Source organism: Halyomorpha halys, unplaced genomic scaffold (genome assembly GCF_000696795.3).
Source record: "Halyomorpha halys isolate HHAL.00 unplaced genomic scaffold, Hhal_1.1 Scaffold107.1, whole genome shotgun sequence".
In the NCBI taxonomy this organism is placed as follows: domain Eukaryota; kingdom Metazoa; phylum Arthropoda; class Insecta; order Hemiptera; family Pentatomidae; genus Halyomorpha; species Halyomorpha halys.
The window spans coordinates 1,466,466-1,486,238 of record NW_027112128.1 but is presented as its reverse complement, the minus strand read 5'-3'; the positions used below and the strand labels follow the sequence as shown (position 1 = coordinate 1,486,238).

At 32.0% G+C, this 19,773-nt stretch overlaps 1 protein-coding gene across 1 annotated transcript in view; it reads right to left on the bottom strand.

The window, feature by feature from the left end:
• Window positions 1-8,799: 8,799 nt before the first annotated feature.
• Window positions 8,800-19,773, bottom strand: part of LOC106677738 (homeobox protein unc-42) — a 58,159-nt gene continuing 47,185 nt past the window's right edge. The window contains exons 4-6 of the mRNA XM_014415828.2: window positions 11,896-12,072; window positions 10,494-10,587; window positions 8,800-9,219 (exon numbers count right to left, since the gene is read on the bottom strand). Coding sequence (XP_014271314.1) covers window positions 9,113-9,219; window positions 10,494-10,587; window positions 11,896-12,072 — 378 coding nt within the window. The 3' untranslated portion in view covers window positions 8,800-9,112. The remainder of the gene's footprint in view (window positions 9,220-10,493; window positions 10,588-11,895; window positions 12,073-19,773) is intronic.

The window sequence follows — 19,773 nt, the reverse complement described above, 5'->3', positions numbered from 1 at the left end:
ATTGCTTTTACAATATTCTTCAGTATATATTAAGTATACTATTAATATTTTTTTAAAAATAATATCTGCCTACAATTTTTTTTATTGTATAGAGAAAAAATTGATTATATTAATCTACCAATTTATCATTGAAAAAAATAAAATTTCATATTTTAGATTTTTTCTAATTCAAAATTATAAAGCTTTGTTGTTTGATTTTTTATTATTCGAGAACAAAATTCAAAGTATATAGAGAACACATTGCTATTATAGTATTCTTCACTATATATAAAGTATACTATTAATTTTTTTTAAAAATAATATCTACCTACAATTTTTTTTATTGTATAGAGAAAAAATTGATTATATTAATCTACCAATTTATCATTGAAAAAAATAAAATTTCATATTTTAGATTCTTTCTAATTCAAAGTATATAGAGAACACATTGCTTTTACAAGAAAACAACTTCAAATTAATTCAGATATGCAAAACTGAAACCTAAGGATGATTGAAAACACTGTGCATGAAATAAAGAAAGTCATTGATTCTCATTCTAGCCCAGTTTCTCATTTGTTGGTTTGAATCTGTTCTTTATTCTTCTTATATCAAACCCAAAACCAATCCAATCAAAACTAAATCATGTTTATCTAACTGTTCACCAGTTAGCCACAGTCCATTTTTTATCTCAATAAAATAGCTGCAGAAGTACTCTAATTCTAATTCAAATAATTTTTTTGTATGGCCTTCAACACTACTAAAAACATCATGTCCATTATAATCAAGAACTGGAGAGAAATAGCATGCTTCCTCTGACTTAAACACTGCCGACTAAGTAATCATATTAAAAATCTTATACCATTTTTATTAACAATTGGCAACAATTTTACTTTCGAAAACAAGTATCAGGTATTCTGTGAGTTTCAAAAGCCCAAATCACCTTGTAAATATAAAATATTAATAATAACATCAACTTCAATGATCCAATTTACTCTCAACGTTTTATTTTAAAACTTCCAATTTTTCGGCCCTTATACAATTCTCAAGCAGATAACCTCCTAGCAACAAACTGACTTAACAAAGAAAACATCATTAAAAGTCAGGGTCTCTTCTTTACTGATCAGTTTAGATATAGAGATATCTACTTTGCAATATACTGTAATCCCACCATCTTATTCTTGGGGACTTACCTCCCGCAAACTTTGTCTTTCCCTTTCAGGGCTACCTAAAGGTATAACAACAACATATTGGTATAAATATGAAATTCTTAGGCTGCAAGACAAATTTAGTATCATGGATTCATTTATACTGACGGCACCTAGAACTCCTTAAGTGTTGGTGCCTCGATTTTGTGCAATGATCAACATTACCTATTCTCTGTCACCGATATGTAGTAGCTATACAACTGAAATGGTTGCAATCTACAAGAGCTTAAATGTTTTTCATCACACAAAAAAATACAGGTCATCTATCTGTACAGATTCATTGTCATTCCTCAATTTAAAAAATATTTTCTCAACAAACCCGCTAATCAAAATATCAATTATTCATTAAAATCCGCCAACAGAAACGCTATATCTATGTTCTTTTTTTGGGTCCCTAGGCACTGGAGAATAGTCGATAATGAACTGCCTGATCGGGCAGCAAAGGTCGTGATTTCTGAAGGAATTCCATATTGCAGAGTGCCTGTCAACTTCATTGCCCTCATTAAGCAGAGAATTAAATTTAAATGGCATCAAATGTTACTGACAATAAATTATGGGAAATCAGAAGTGATGTTTCCCTTTGGATACCACTAGAAATGTGTGCAGAGATAAGGTGATTTTGATGCGCCTTCAACTAGGGCATAAACGCCTAACCCATGGTTACCTTATGGCCTGCAATTTTCCACCTATATGCCAGACTTGCGTAACACAACTTACCGTAAAACCCATCTTAACTGAATGTCAAGCAGAATTACCAGCAGATCTCCATTCAATTTTGCAGGATAACAAATAGAGTGTAAATAAATTTTTTTAAATTTCTGAATCACTCAAAATTTTACCACAAGTTCCCATTTTTCAATATTATGCAGTTCAATTCGGAAATTAAGGCAATAATGACCCCGAAGCGGTTGATGCCTAAAAATAATAATAATAAAAGGAGACAACCTCATCCCTGAATAGTCACAATTCATTTAAAATGTCTTGCCCTTGTCAACTTTAAAAAATGTTTTCCCTTTTCTACTAACTTTACCCCTATTTTAGATGTGGTTAGTAGACAAGGGAATTTTTTGTATTGATATAGTGTAGTTAATTATATGACAAGGGCAATTAGTCTGCAAAAATAAGAAATTTTAAATTATTTGCGACTATTCAATGATTGAGGTTGTCTCCTTGAAAATGACCTGATAGCTGAAGTCGGAGGTTTTAAAATAAAGTCTTGAGAGTAAATTTGATCATTGAATTTGGCGTTATTATTGATATAGATCACTCTCAAATAATCAATTAATAAATATATTAAATTAATAATAAAATATTAAGCCAACATATGCCAATTGTAATTTCCACAGAAGGGCAGTCCTCTGCTGACCCAGAGAATTCCATCTTTCAACCAGTAAACAATTTACATCTTGAAACCACAACAGAAGCCATAATCCTTTAAATCCTGTTCATCCATATTATTTTTATAAATAGAAAACAACATTTTCTTACTACCACTGTTTGTCATTGAACCAATCAGCATCATTCTTGTGTGTTCAACAGATGTTAAATATCAAGAGTTGATTGTTGACAAAAAGATTTTCTGAATAAAGAATAGCTAAAGATTTACTGTAGAGGATTAGTTATTTGAGAGTAGATATGGTCAAAATCTAAAATTTCCTTAAAATTTTGACAGGATTTGTCAACTTCACAACTGAACTGTATTACCTAAAACTAGCCCTTTTATGAAATATTTTTGAAAACTGACATCTCTTAATATCACTTACTATGCTTATTTGAGTCATCTTTTACCACAATTTTCACGGTTTAAAGTAACTTTTCAAATCTAAACTTTCTCAGGTTTTTTAGTTTTTAAGTTATTGGTTTGATCAAGTTTGGCTCCCGGAACTGCTTTAGAAACTCCGTAAATTCCTATCTCTACATACTTTCTCATCATCTGTTTCTTTCTCATTGATAGATCATTCCAAGTAAACCACAATGGTTCCAATTCCTCCCTCTATTCTAAATCTACTGGTGTTCCTCAAGGTAGTATCCTCGGTCCCATCCTCTACTACTTAAGCTGATGACACATGTGTGCTCGCAGTTAATAGTAACCCTTTAATTGCATCCCAAATTCTCCAACACCTTATTAAAGCCCTCGAAGAATAGTGTCGTAATTGAAGGATTAAAATGAATCCCATCAAATCGCCTCTACCCTTCGTCTCATAAACCTACCAACTGCCCTAGAGTATGTCTCTATCTATCAGTAGGCGCTAAAACCCTGCGATAGGTCCTATCCTCCGCCATTCGGCTCGGTTGTGTGCCTTCCAATTTCGAACTCCAACCAGGTCCCGTGCGTCTTGTACCACGCCATCCATCCACCGGAGCTTGTCCGTCATCTTGGACAATGGATTTCTTCTTCCATGACTGTTTTAGGCATTTTGCCGGGACTCATCCATGCAACATGCATGCCCACCCAAGGCGTCCCAGCCTAACAAAGGTCATAATATCTATATCCTGGAGCAACTCATAAGTTCCTTATTTCTTCTTCTTCTCCAGCCTTCCTTCTACATCCCTTACCGGCCCACAGATTCTGCGAAGGAACTTTCTCTCGAAGACCAACAGATTATTCCTATCCTGTGTGGATAGGGTCCATGTCTGGGAGGCATATGATAGGACAGGCCTAATTAGAGTTTTATATAAATGGACCTTTGTTTTCCTGCTAATGAGCTGTTTTAACAGACCAAAATAGCATCGGTTAGCCGTTGTGATCCTTCGTTTTATTTCCGTGGAAACATTATTTGTTGCTGTGACCTGAGATCCAAGGTAAGAAAACTCCTCCACTATCTCAAAGATACAGCTTCCTACGACAACCTGTCTCTCCTGGGAACTGGCTCCTCCGGTGTACATATATTTCGTTTTGTTTTCATTAATAGCCAGACTCATGCGTGCGGCAGCTCTCTGCAGGCTCAAGAAAGACTCGGTAAGGGCAGTAAAAGATCGCACCACTATATCAAGGTCATCCGCATAACTGAGCAGTTGGACCGATCTGAATATAGTGCCATTATTCTGGATACCTACCTGATTCTCTCATAACTTTTTCCAGGATCAAATTAAACAGGAGGCACGCTAGAGCATCTCCTTGCCTTAGTCCTTTATTTGAGCCAAATTCAGAAGAGTGTTCGGACTGTATGCAGACCCTGCACCTAACATCTCTCATAGTTATTTTTATGAGGCGTATAAGCTTTGAGGGAACCTTCATTTCTCTGAGTGCCTCATATAACATAAGGCGTTTGACACTGTCATCATGGGTAGGGATCTTATGTTCATGACCCCTTTCCAAGATTAGTCTGAGGGTATGAATTTGGTCTACCGTAGATTTTTCCCTCTCCTGAAGCCAATCTAGTACTGCCTGATTTCTCATTCTGCATGCGGGATCAGCCTTTGGAAGAGGACATTGGAGAATACTTTGTAAGCACAGGAGAGCAGTGATGTTCCTCTGTAATTAGAACATTCCAATTTCTCTCCATTCTTATGAAGAGGGCATATCTAAGCACTGCTCCATTGCTGAGGCATCTTCACTTGAACCCATATCTCGAGGATCAAGTCATAAAGTGTCCTATTCAGTTCCTCTCCACCATATTTAAACAATTCAGCAGGCAGTCCATCCTCGCCTGGTGCCTGCAGAATTGTTCCTTATTTTTTGAATTGCATCTACATCTTCTAAATCCGGTGGTTCAATATTCTCTTCATCTTCTTCTTCATTTCCTTCTACCATTCTGGGCTCAATAACCTGTTCATTCAGCAGCCACTAAAGTGCCTTGCCCACCGTAGAAGTATTTCTTCCTTATTGTTCAAGAGAGTTCCATCTTCTTTTCTGCACGCTTGAATTTTAGGCTTGAAAGGGGCTCTACCAGTGTTCACCTTCTGAAAGAAGAGCCGGTTTTTATTCACACTCTTGTACGCTTCTATTTCTTTTGATGCCTCTATCTCCAATAATTTCTTCTTCCTCTTATGCATCTTCTTCTCATCCCTCCTCCTTTTACGGTATTCCTCTGTGGGTTCACTTGTGAACCGTTTCTGCACCATAGCTTGGTAGGCGACATTTTTCACATCTGTTACGATTCGGCATTCTTCATCAAACCAAGGTGACCTTATTTCGCGTTCCTTTAAGCCTAAGCTCTCAGACACAGTTTTTGTAATTGCCAACTCCACATTGTCCCATACTGCCTGAGTGTCTTCATTAATGACATTATCCACAGTCTCATGCAGTGTTCTACCTATTTGGGCTTGGAAAGAGTTGCATATATCAGGGTCTTGCAACTTCTGAACATTCCACCTCTTAGTCTTTTCTTGTTTCTTATGGCTTGCATTAGTGATTCTTGCCCTAATTCGTGCTATAACTAGGTAGCGGTCGCTTTGATGTTGCTTTTTGGGCAGGGGTCATGTGTTCCTTCCAGAGCATCATAGAACTCCTCCTTGTCTTCTTTACTTGAGTTTTCCGTTGGGTCATGGCAACTGATTATGGAGTAGTTTTAGAAGGTTCCCTTGATCCTTATAACGCATATACGTTCATTTATAGGATTGAATCCAATGACATTCTGCCGCATTCGCCCTTTCACAATGAAGCCAATTCCGAAGCTATGGATTCTTGAAAGGCAGCTGTAGTAAATCGTATGCAGTCTTTTTTCAATGATCCCACTTTCAGTCCATCAAATTTCTTGGATAGCAGCTACGTCACATCTATATGTCCAGTTCATTCAGGAAGATACAAAGTCTTCCGGGTCTGTATAAAGTTAAAATGTTCCAAAAGGCTAATCGAAGGTCCATTTGGCAGTTACCATGTCAAACTGCCCTACAGTATCCTTTAATAATGTTGTTATTATCTCTGTCGAATAGATCCGCTACCTTGGACACTACATCTGGACAAACGACTAACCTGGAATCCTCATACAGAACTGAAAAGACAGGAAACTGCACTTTGATTCAGACTATTAAAGCACTTACTAGACAAGCAATTTGAACTTCCAATCCATTACAAAAGATTGAATGATCTACATGACTATATTTAAGGTCAATCTGGACAGAGTTGAATTTTGAAGCTCCACATCTTAAAATTCCTCTTTTATCCAATCCTTACAATCCAAAATCCGCAATACACCTTATTTTGTCACAAATAAAATCATACATAAAGAGCTTCATGTTCCATATGTAACTGATCTAGCCTAAACCAGATATCATTCTTTCCATTAAAAACTCTCTAACCATCCAAACCCACTAGTTTCTAACCTTGCTTGCTCTTCCATTCCCGACAATCCTCTGAGGCGCCTGATAAGAAGATGGCCACTAATGTGAAAAAAATTAAAATGTGTAAGGGAAGAAATAATAAAAAGGAAAAATAAATCATGCATAACTTTAGTACATAATAATGCTGACATTTTTATAATGTGACAATTTTTAAAAAATTATGCTGTGACTATTTATATTAATAGGATTTAAAAAAATTGTGCTTCACTAGTCATAAGTATGCTATGTATAAGGCAACCCAACGAAGTTGGCCAGTACAACATTTTTAATTTTAGATATTTTTTTCTCTTGTATATATATGGGCACCAATATATAAAAAAACCACTTTGAGAGAACCTTTAGCAGCCAAACAATATCGCAATTAGGACTGTTTTTTTTTTTTTTTATTGGAGGACTCCTAAACAGTAGCTTTTAGTGAAAAAATTAAAGCATTAGACATAAATAAATTAAATTTGGCTTTAAATGAGCAACACAACTTAGTAATCAGTCAGTCAAAATAGAGATATAGTTCATAGAGATGTAAGTCTACAGCTTGGAAATAAATCCTTGTTTACATCAGGACAGGTTCATGCTTTACTCCAGGTACCTCAATTGTATACAGAAATTTATTTAAATTAGTGCAAGGGGGTTAACAGGCCTGTATTATAATTTATTTTCTCGAGTAATTTATTTATTATAATTTATTTATTTCCTCAATAAGGAGGTTGTAATAAAAGTGTATAAATAGTGATAAAAGAGAAATATTTTGACTGTGATTTTTAATGTATTTTTGACATATTAGGTAATTAAACAAATGTGAGACATACTGATTAACAAAAAATAAGTTTACCTAATGGTTTTAATGTTGTTCATAGATATAAATGTTTTGACCTGGGCAGAATAGCCTGTATGGAGTTTTTTTAAATGGTTAAATGATATGTCTCATAGTAATTTAAGGTAAGGTAAATTATAAATAATAATGTTAAATAATTGAATTGATTGTAGGATCATACAAATAATGGAAACTTTTGTAATAGATTGTCCCTGAAGATGGCCGAAACGTTGGACGTGTGAATGAAATAAATGTTTTGAGACTATAATTTTGGATAGTGTTTTTGAATTATTTAGTAAAAAAAAAGATACATGTTTAAAAACCTTGTTTCACTGAAATTAGAGGTTTTTAAGGTTAATTAAAAAAATTTGGCAAGTGGAAAATGTGAGGATCCCTTCATGTGTTTTTACCTTACTGATTTTTTTTTTAGACCTGTTTGTATCATGGAAATATCTCTTTTACTAGCTAGATCCTATCATGACAATAGCACACTAATTTCCTTTCATGAAAAAAGAAAAAAAGAAGAAAAAGAAACCTGTTATGTTACCGTTAGGTACCCCCTATTAAATATATAACAGAGAAAAAGAACAATTAAGTCTTATAATCCAATAAATATTAATTTTTAAAAAATAACGGGGATTTACAATCAAAATCCATTACTTGGTATGTTCACAGGAAACATAGAATATGTCCATAAAATTTATTGTTATATCTATTTACAACACATTACATTGTATATATATATATATATATTTATTTATAAAATCACGTTTATTACATTCAGTTAATGAAATTAACATACAAGCAACTGATGATATCCACTAATCATAAAACTACAATATAGAACAAGAGAAATTGAAATTATTACTATAACATTGAGAAAATTTTCAAAATGTCTTAACTATGACCTTGTTAATCATTAATATAGTTACATACACATGGAAAGTATATACTTGATAATCATTGGATCAGAATTGGTGGAGCAAGCACAGGAACTTTTATAAATATTTGTTTTTTAATGTAAAGTCTGGTTAACCTCGGTTTTAGTCTTCCGGTAGCACTTAAATACAATTCTCTTTTTAAGCAATCCTAGAATTAATAAACCTTAATAATATACATTATCAACAACAGCAGTTTTCAATTTTCACGTTATTTATATGTATATACACATGAGAAAACAACCATAATTATAAATGGAAACAAAGTTAAATAAAAGAAAAATCATAAAAATTCATTTTAAACATTAGTTTCCATTAATAATTTGGAATAAAAGTTCACTTATTCACAATCTTTAATGTTAAAATGTCAAAACAATACAATCCTTACCTATTATTTACATCGTACATATTTATATTTATATTCTTATGTAATAGTATATAAGTATATATAAAATATTGAAAACAAGGAAGAACATGAAATGTTCCCTATTTTTATATTATAACTTTACAAACCAAACAATTAAATAATAAGTTGTTATTTTGAAAGCAATAACAATATAAGAAAATAATTCGTTGTTGAGAATTCAATTTTTCCAATAGAAATAAAACATAAACAAATTACTGAGAATCTTCCAATTTATCTACAATCACATAACAAAATGTTATTTAACAATATCCACAATGTATACAAATTATACACTGTTCTCTTAATTCTTAATGATTCCACAATAAAAATAATTTGAAACCAGTGGAACAATGAAAGTCTTCACAATGATCCATCATGCCACATTTACCTTGATAGTTTAGCCAATACTAATAAAAAATGTTTTATGTCATTCAAGGTGCTCTTTTTTCAAAGTCACGCCGTGGCAGTGCGTGCCCTAGAAATGTCTGGACTATGTTTGATACTGGAGCATCGGGGCACCAAGATTGGGGTGATGGGAGCTGTTCATGCGCAGTGCAGACAGGCTCTTATTGTACCACTCATCGTCAGGAGACATTCCTGCAACAAATATATTCTTAGTTATTTAATTTGTTTTTCATAAAAGAAAGATGGTCCAGGTGCGGTAAAAAAAAAATAGTAATTAAACTATTTTATGAGAGCCAATGTTCGGCCCCAAATAAATAATAAATAACAAAATATAATAAATAATATCTTATTTTTTATTTATTATTTCTTGATCTACATTTTTACTAAACTTACTTCCTTAATTTTCCGTCTTTTGGTGTGTTAAATTTTGTTTTCTCACTTTTCTATTTTTACGTGTTATTACATCTCTGATTTTAAACCTAGCAGTTTACATAAATTTATATATATATATACATACTTATCATTGTCTATTTTATACTATTATTATTATTAACTATTATTATTATTAACTATTTTTATTTCTTATTTTTTTTCAATTGTATATAATGTTCTTTTAAATTTACTTCAATCAGCACCTTACCTGATACTACTACTACCATATCAACATCAAACTTACGTAAGGTTAGCAATGCTATATCCTATCCTAAATAGAACATCTGAATTAAAACCAGAGACGGCAATTTTTATTTTGAAAACAATTCTCAGGCCACTGCTGATGTATGGCTGTGAAGTCTGGAGAGCAGCATCTTTTACGAAAATGAATCTCCTTCATATTATAATTACTCATATTCCTTTTTATAATACCTAAAGGATATCACTCTAAGCAAGGAAACTGAAGAAATTACATTACAAAGTAAGAAAAGAAAGGAATTGTTTGAAGTATTTTTTAAGTAGTAATACATGGAATGTTCATACCTACATACTAGAAACATATGCAGATGAAAATTTATAACATATTCAAGTATATGTAAAGACGAACATATATTTATATTGTATTAAGCTTAAAATCAATTTGATCGTAAGATATACAAGACAGGAGGCAAAAGGCACAAGGAGAGACTTGATTAAGATGTCCCTTAAGTGGGTTAGCCACTCCCAGCTCAATCTGAGGGATGCCTTGAGACAATTTCCTTTACTCCTCTCAATTTCCTGATCTCGACAGTAATCATCGCTCCCTGGAGCCTTTTCATTCTTCAAATTCAAAATTTTTCTTCAGCAGTAAAATTTAAGGATTATTTTTCATATTTGGAGATAAAGATACCAACCAAATTACATTATAAAATTATAAAATACAGAGCAAAAATAAGAGATTAATCTACTTTTTAGTCAAAAATATATGAGTGACAATTCATGAAATGAAGATAGTAAAACAACATTAACGACTTGCATCAATCAGATATACATACCCATTGAATCTTGCCTCATTCCAGACGTCATGTTAGTGGCTGAATGACTCATAGAGAATGGTTGGCTCATGGATGGATAACTTGCGGCACTCATCTGAAAAGATCAAATTTATTATTTAAAAGTCAAAATAAGTACATCACACTTGTAAATTAATACATGAAAACAAATTTTAATAAATATAAAAACTTAGAACATACAATGGCCATTTAGATGTTGAGTTTTATAAATTTTTAAACTCAGATTAATCCAGATCGGATGGTCCTATTCCAATCATGTGTAAGTGAAATTAAGCATTGAATTTCAAGTATAAATTCCATTAAAAAGAATAGAAAGATTTTTAAAAATCAATTTTCTTAAAACTGTTTTAATATAGGAGGATGTGATAATATTGACAAATAAATTAACAAAGATTATCACACCTATTATTAATTTTCTGGTATAATATTTTTGAGATAACAATTTTGAAATATTAAAATTATAATTAAAATCAGAAAATATATTGACATAATGTTAAATCAATAAAAAAAAAAAAAAATAAATTTAGGCCCCTTTTTATGACTGACCTGCTAACCTCTGCTTATCTCGCACTATTATTATTCATTTCAAAGTAGCTCTATCCTATCTTTGTTCTCCCTTCAGCTTTTAGAGATTTATCAGGTATTCTTAAAATAGTATTGAAGACATTTCCAGATTGACAAATTGGATCTTATTCCTATAGGTAGATCATAACCTTTTTGTTTGCCTTCTAATTATGGGAAAATTTATGTTTGTTCCTATAAATAATACATTCCTACCTCATCCACTTCTGTGTGGAGAGAAGCTCAAATTGTAACCTTTTTTTTTGCCTTCTAATTATGGGAAAATTTATGTTTGTTCCTATAAATAATACATTCCTACCTCATCCACTTCTGTGTGGAGAGAAGCTCAAATTGTGGCAAATTTTGTACACATAAAAATGAAATAAAAACAGGTTTTTTTCTCTACCATATATGAGATTACTTTTTAAAATTTAAATGATAAATTAAAAGGTGCCAAAATTCCCTATTTTTTTTTCTCTAATATCTCAAAATGCACTAAGAAATCTAGTTAGATAACTCCAAACTCTTAACTCTAATCAACTTAGGAAACAATGGTCAACCAACTAATGATTGTCTATAACTGAGGCCATTTGTTTATACCATTTACCTGGTATTCCATCGCAGGGCCATTATTGTTTGTTTTAGTTTAAAATATAACAAAACAAAAGGACAACTTTTGTTTGAAACATTTTGATAAAACATATTTCTTATTAGCTATTCAAGTCTGAGAATTGGATAAGTTTAAAAAAATATTATAAAATTAACCTTGTAATCACACATAGCAATATTTATGTAATCGCACATTATTACATAATCCAATTACCTGTGGATATCTATTGATGGTATTCGGGTGAGGGTATGGTTGGTATCCCCGAGTAGCGGTAGGGTAAATGTTCCGCATCATGGCTCCATTGCATGTTGGAAGAACAGAAGGTGCAAGGGCTTTTTGTAGTTGCTTTTCTTGCTTTCGATATTTCGCTCTCCTGTTCTGAAACCACACCTATAAGAAAAAAATAAATGAAGTAAACAATCATTAATTATATGATTAATGGTTAATTGGATTATTTCTGAATTTTCAAAATGGCTTAATTTAAAATAATATCGTTGATTTTCTTGGTTGGAAATAGCGTATCATCTGACATTTTCACTACTAGTGAAAAATGGATAAATATAAACTGCAAAAGAATTAATTAATTAACTTCCGGGTAAAGTGAAAAAATATTTTTCCAGAATTAATTATTAGTATTCTCAATATTGTTTCCATAAAAAATTAGCACTGAATGATTGGGAGCAGAATGAGTAACTGTTATATTTATACAATAATTTTGCCAAAGAAAAATATAAAAATTTTGCAACCTGAAATAATATTAAAATTACTTTTCTGAAAACTGTTGAAATTGGAGTTAGTTAATCTATCAACTGAGAGGCATATTTGGAAAAGCAGTTCTGAAATGAGGATTAATCTAAACTCAAAATACGGTGGTAAGTCAAAGTTGGTGTGCCCGACAAAGAAAAATTGTATAAAGTACTTTGTACTACATTAAGCTAGCTTAAATTTGAGTGCTGGGAGAGGTACATACGTTTAATTCTTGAGATATGGTTTTGCATAAATCAAACATTTTTTGCAAATAACTACATTTTTTTTTAATTTTGAAACAGTTGCCATTTTGTTTCTCCCCTAATTATCTTAGGTAGACTTATTTAAAATCAAAATAGGGTGTAAGTGAAAGTTGGTGCGCCTATTACACTTTAAAAAAAAATAAATTTTGTTTAACAATTAGAACAATTTTAAATCTAACCTGTCATTTTCTACTTCAACAATACGTTATTTTATATTATAGATAGGAAGTAAAGAAATGAGCATCGATGCAATATACACATCGTGATGAAAACATTCAAAATTGATTTTCGTTGTTATTTTTTTTAATGGATCTAATTTCCATCACTTTTATTTACTTTTTTAACCATCATTGCACCTAAATTCAGAGTGAGTAATGACGTTAGCCACTTCTATTTCTAGAGAATTGCAGTGACGAGAAGCTGCCCGAGGGTATTGAAGAGCGAGGCTACGTCCCCTGGGGAATACTTTATAGCGACTCCAGGAGCAGAATACAGATCAGCCTGTCCCGGCTTCTTATAATATCTTACCAGCTGCTCTTCCATAGGCAAATCTAAGCTACAACCCTTAACGTTTTTCATTCAACGAATTTTAAAACAATTGTTATCGTAATATGGACTAAAATGCAACTTGAACGCATTAGTAGACTGTGAGGAAAATTGAAAAAAATCAACTTTTCAACCTTTACTACAACCGGTGGTGATTGAGTTTAGTTTTGAATTAATAAATGATTTAGACACATAGAGGTCCAATTTTTGATGATGGAATGAGTAAACAAAAAAATGAATCTAGTACGATTAAAAAAGTTGAGATTGAAGCTAAATATACCGAATTTTAGTGATTTTTTTATCAAGAGATGGCAGCACTTAGAAGAAAATTTACAATTCGTCTCATTAGCCCTTTGGCTACATTTGACGTATTTGTACGTCATGCATTTGTTTAGTCAAAGACGCAAATGACGTTCTGATACGTCCTTGAAACTGAGACTATATTTAACAAGTGAATACAAAATATAATCTTTACAGTTTCTTGAGACTGGTTATTATTGTTTAATTAACATAAATTTTATCCAAATTTAGTCTCAAAACAATTTATCATTGATAAATGATAAATTATAGTGGTGAAGGTTGACTATGATTTAAAAGTTTTAATTCAATATGTTGCATTGACAAAATAGAATAAATATGGACTGAAATTAATTACCTGGGCAGATTAGCGCGCATAATTGTTTTTTTAATTTGTTTAGAACCACATCTAAAATTGTATTGAGATTGTCCTGGAGGATAGCCGAATTGGCCGAAATGTCAGAGTTAAAAAGAAATAGAAATTGTTTTGAGACAAAAATTGAATAAAATTAATTTTAATTAAACAAATAAAAATTAGTTAATTCAAGTTTATTTCAATGTAATGTGTAATCTGTTCCAATAGAACAAATAATTTCAGTAGTTTGGTGAACCTTGTTACCATATACACAACCCCATAATGACCGAAACAGAGAACATATTTCATCAAAGCGATAGCGTCAGTTTTAATGAAAGTAATGATTTTGAATCTGATGAAGAATTTCATAATGATCCTTCAAGCGATAATAGACGGAATCATAGATATCCGATCTGTAAACGGATTTTTCGTTCATTCATTTTTTTTTGTAATAATTTGATATTTAAAAAAAATAACTTTGTTAATATGCGAAAATTAAAAAAAAAAATTAAGTTATAGCCACTTGACCATAAGCAAATAAAACACGCCTGTGCAAACAGATTAATTTTCGGTAGCATAGGATGATCTTAAAGAGAAAATACGAAATAACAATTAACGCCAAGTAATCTGTGGTTGCTAGGTAGACCAAGGGAAGTGGGAGCTTAATCCCCCACTCCTCTTGCCGTCCAAGAGCTCCAACATCTATCTGCTTGATCAATGTATTTCCAAGCATCTCTGATATTTTTTCACTAATACCAAAGTGGAATGGTAATTTTAAAGATTACAAAGTTTTTAAACTTTACAATAAACACATTTTTTTTTAAAGGTAAATTCCGATTTCATAGTAAACATTTTTCACTGTTAAGTTTAACATAATTTGCCATTGTAATTACTACATTATTTTAGATTGTTATTCTCAACAGAAAAAAAACTAAATAATCATTGTTCTTTTTATAGTGATGGTAGACCCTATTATAGTCTTCAATAATTAGCACAAACAAAAATAAATATGGAAATTTCACAGTTGTAAAATTACTTATTTCATGTCTGGTGTCCAGAAACTTATAATTTAGAATTATTATATAATTTATTGTTCTTCAGGTGAGCTAAACCTGAACGCTTAGATCAAGGAAAGAACAACGATTAAAATATTTTACTGAAAAAGACGCATTAAATAGAGAATTTAGACGGCTACACAGCTTCGAACTCTATTAACTGCAGTCGGTAAATATAGTAGTGATAACATTGTAATGAGTGAAATGGGGTCAAAGTCGTAGAGCTTAATAAGGATCGAACCTCAGGAAAGTTAATAAGCGCTCAGCCTGCTATCTCTCCGATTTAAAATGAAACACAGGTGCGAGTTGTTGGGGATTTAGAAGGTGGTTATTGGGCTCACAAATATTGGAATATCAGCATCCATGAGAATTAGCGGATTGTTTTATTTCTTTGACATCATGGGCTAAGTTGATAGTTTTTGTTGAGGGGACTGAATCGGCATTGTTGCGATTCACACAAGCAGAATGTCACATAATCCAGTGGTGTAAATACGGGTTTACTAAGTGACATAAAAATCGTACCAATTTTAGTATATGTACAACCGAAGCGAGTACACAAACAAAAAGACGTGTAGATAGTTGATCGCAGCTTAATATGTAAAGAATATGGCCGGGAGAGAGGGGGGGAGAGACAGGGGGGGTGCGATCGGCAAAAAAAAAACAAAAAAGCATTTTATTCCTGCCGACTTTTCGAACTGATTTTCAGGTCTTTATCAGGGCTATAAAACAAAAAGAGATAACAACCACCATCTAGAGAAACATAAAATTAAAAAGAAACAAATTTGGAAATATATAACAATGAATTGAAAATAAAAAATAGTAGATTAATAACCATGGGATTAGACGGTAACAGATGATAAAAATGAAAGATGAAATATAATATTATATTGCTAAGAAGATATGCAAGTAGTGTTTAAAAGAACTGAAAAACAATTTGAATCAACATATTAAAAAAACAAATTGAATAACATAAAAGAAAATGAAATATATATATATATAATAAATGAAAAATTAAATATATTAAACAAAAAATTCTTAAATATGTTATTATTTATATATGTATGAATTTGTTTTGTTTATAATAAAAGGAGGACATGAGAAAAAAGAAATATATAAAAATGGGTGGTAAAAGAATTTGAATTTTATTTAAACGGAATTGAGTACAACAATTCTGCGCACCGGAGGAAGTTTAAACGTGACTTGTTCAGGCTAAGTTTCAGTCAGTCTGACATATAGATGTCACACAATTATTGTCGTCAAACGTGGTTTTAATTGTAGTTTATACTTGTCAATACGTCAATATGTAGACCTGGAACATGTTCTGTCGATGATTTATTGCGAGGAGCCAGCAAGTTGTAGTGAACGATAACTTAAACATAATTATGAGAGATAGTTGACCATGGATGACGTACGAGGAGAAGATGGTTGGGGGTGCTGTCAAAGTGAAACACAAATAAGTTGGTGTAACCTATTTAATTGGGCCAACATTTCAGCTAGAGTTTCTAGCCTTCTTCAGGGCTAAGAACAGAATAAGATAACAACCATAGTAAGTATAGAAAATAAAAAAGAAAGTATAAACAGAATAACATAAAATGAATAATTTTACAAAATAGAATTAATAAAATGAAGTGATGAGAGAAGCGGGAAAAAATGTATGTAGGTAATTGAAAAAGTGGGTAAAATAACATAATTAAGGAAATGAAATAAAAATGAAGTTATATAATGCAAAGAAGTATGAACATATTAGTTATTAATAATTAAAAAATTGAAATATGGAAAGGAAAAGAAAATTGAGAGGAAGAAAATATATGTAACAATAATAATTGATAAAGAGGCAAAATATAAGTAAAGCATACCATAAGAAATGATAAGAAAAAAAAAATTGAAAACACCAAATATAGTGAACATAACTTATAACGTGGGTAAGGAAAATGGATATAAGTGGAGAAAAGAAAGGGTGGTAAAACAAAGAAAGGGAAAAAATAAAATAAAACGAACCTGTTCGCTTGAAAATCAAACGCCTAATGGATACTGCGCCAATAACGGCCAAACTCTGAATTAAAAAAGCCGTTACAAGAATGACTAAGTGTTTTATAACTTAAACAAACTTTCTCAGGAGGGATAGATGAAAGTTAGTGTTGTAATTCTGGCCTCACCAACAATTTAAGACATTGTCACTTAAAATCAGAGTGTAATCTGACGCATATTGGAGGGAAGATTAGGATGTGAAAGAATTGGAGAGTGTAAATGACTGAATGGTGGATGCCAGCTTTAATAACCATGAAGTGAAGACTCTACAGGTACCAGAAGTAAACATGTGAAGAGTAGCGCATTCCACTTCGTAACGAGTATAGGTCAGAGGTCACGGGTATACCAAAACGTGGTTCGCTCACGGAAACGGCGGTTCTGGAGACGAATTTATCGTCCAAGGGTCTGTCTGGGAGAAAGTCCTCGGGTTTCGTGGGACGCACAACGGTAAAATAAAATTTTGAATAATTAACATCTAACAGTACATTTAAACTTTGTTAAGATTTAACTGCTTCCAATGTTAATGGATTGGATAATCCATTGGTGTTGTTAATGCGAGTATTTTTCACCTTTGGTGAGTATTGGAGATTTCGGGTAAAATGACTTTACGTCATATGCAGAGCTAGTGCAGTCTCGCACTACTTGTTTATCAATTTTTTATTTTTAGTTAATCCTTAGAAACTTTTCTATTACTAACAAGTTATTAGAAATTCCTTATAAACTGAATTTTAAAACACATAATAAGCGTACCTATACCATTTGAGGCCCATGACATATTAATTTTTGGGGCCCAGGATAGATTTATTTTGGAGGCATGGGATAAATATAATTTTTGGGTCTTGGGCGGATTTGTTTTTGGGGCTTGGAGGGAATTCATTTTTGAGGACCGAGGCGGATTATTTTGTGTCCAAGGCTGATACAATTTTAAGTTCTTAGGCAATATATAAGAACAATTTTATCCCGCATATCGTTATTACATTAGGTAAGGTTGATATGTTCCGACAGTTTACTGTCAAATAAGACAGTTAAACGTGATAGTTAACACGACTGTCCACTGACATCAATTGCACTATCACTTATCACGCCAGACCCGATGCGACATTACTGCAACAATCAAACAGTAACACGATGGTAGTGGCTGCGGCTTTTGCAGCAGTAACTGAAGCTGTAGGATAGTTCACTGTCAAGACATACACATGTGACAGTTGATTACATTACAAATTTTATGTTATACAACATAAAACTATACTATACAAGATAAATCACGAAAGCAATTGATTTTAATATAAATTACAAAATAAATAAATTAATTAAAAGAATAAAAATAAAAAAGATGATGGAAGCAGAATGAATTATAAAAGCAACCTTCTAAATCTGGGAGGGAGGGGTTATAGCAAATAACTTCCTAAGAATTAATTTAAGCTTAAATATATAAGAGTAATATTTAAAGGATTCAATTTTGCAAAGTTTGTTATAAAACGTGTGTGTTTGAAGTTGTATATCATATCTTAGATTTTAGACTTTATCTATTTTTTAAATAATGAGAAGATGGTTAGGAGTGCGGTCAGTGAAGAAATCAACTTATATAATAAAAACTTGTTTATTACCAACGTTTTTCGGTCAGAATATAAAGCCTTCAACAGAGCGACTTGGTTCAAGTGTAAAGCTCAAGTCAATATACTTATTTTTTACTGAACTGGGGTATATTTTTACTGAGTATCATGTGTAGTGAAGTGCATTTACGTTTTTATCTGGAAATGCATTTATAATGATTGAATATCAATTTTTTCTGTTTTATTAAGTACATTATATCCAGAAATAAAACATTTACACATTTAAAGTTGGCACTTTTTTTTTTTTTATCGTTATGTACATTCCCATCAAAATTACGTTTTTTGGATAATAATGTACTTGTTATGTAGCTAACGTGCATTTTCTGTAAATAACTCATTTTTTTTTACTTGAACTAAGCAACAGGAATGGTTAACGTTTTCAAAATTTGATATTAAACTATTTTACAAGTTCAAAACTGTGTTTTTGTTAGGGCGAACATCAGAAAAAGGTTATGATCTAGTTAAAAGCCTTGAGGGTGTTCTATAAAAAGGAAAACCCGGAAGCAATTCTTAATACAACTTTTTATAATCTCAGAGGATTAAAAAAATATCCTAACCAAATCAAAAAAGAAATAATTAATTTCATTTCTCGGCAGTCACTAAGGACTTGTTTTCTCATCATGGCTAGTCATCCTTAGCTTTGAATTCACTATGGCAGTAGAAAGTTGCCCCTGATAACCAGATTCTAGCACTGTGGGAATATAATTTTAAACAATTTTTTTATATCCTTCTTAGCTATATCTGAAAAACAGAGGGATTATCCTACATTCCATTTTAACCAATGAATTTTCATTCCGCGGGCTACTACAAAGTGAAACTCCCCCCAGGGCAGAATCGAACCGGAACCGCACAATGGTGGAAAGTGTGAAAAACCCTCCAAAATGAAATGGGTCTAATCATATTCATGAGTTTGGTTTCTTACAATCAAACACCTATAATCGAATTCACCGTAATTGGTTCTCCCATCAAAAAATGTTTGTGAACCGTAGACCTCATCTTACAGGCGTTATTTTGGCATAGGGAAAAAGTGAGCTATTACTAGTTATTGTTAAGTTATTTTGTTGTAAACTGTCCAACAAAAAATAGGTTCGTTTCTTGAAATATTTTTTCTAAATTTCTTCATCCAGTTTCAACTAAATATTGGAAAAATTCGTTTTTGAAAATTTATGATAGACCATGGAAAATGA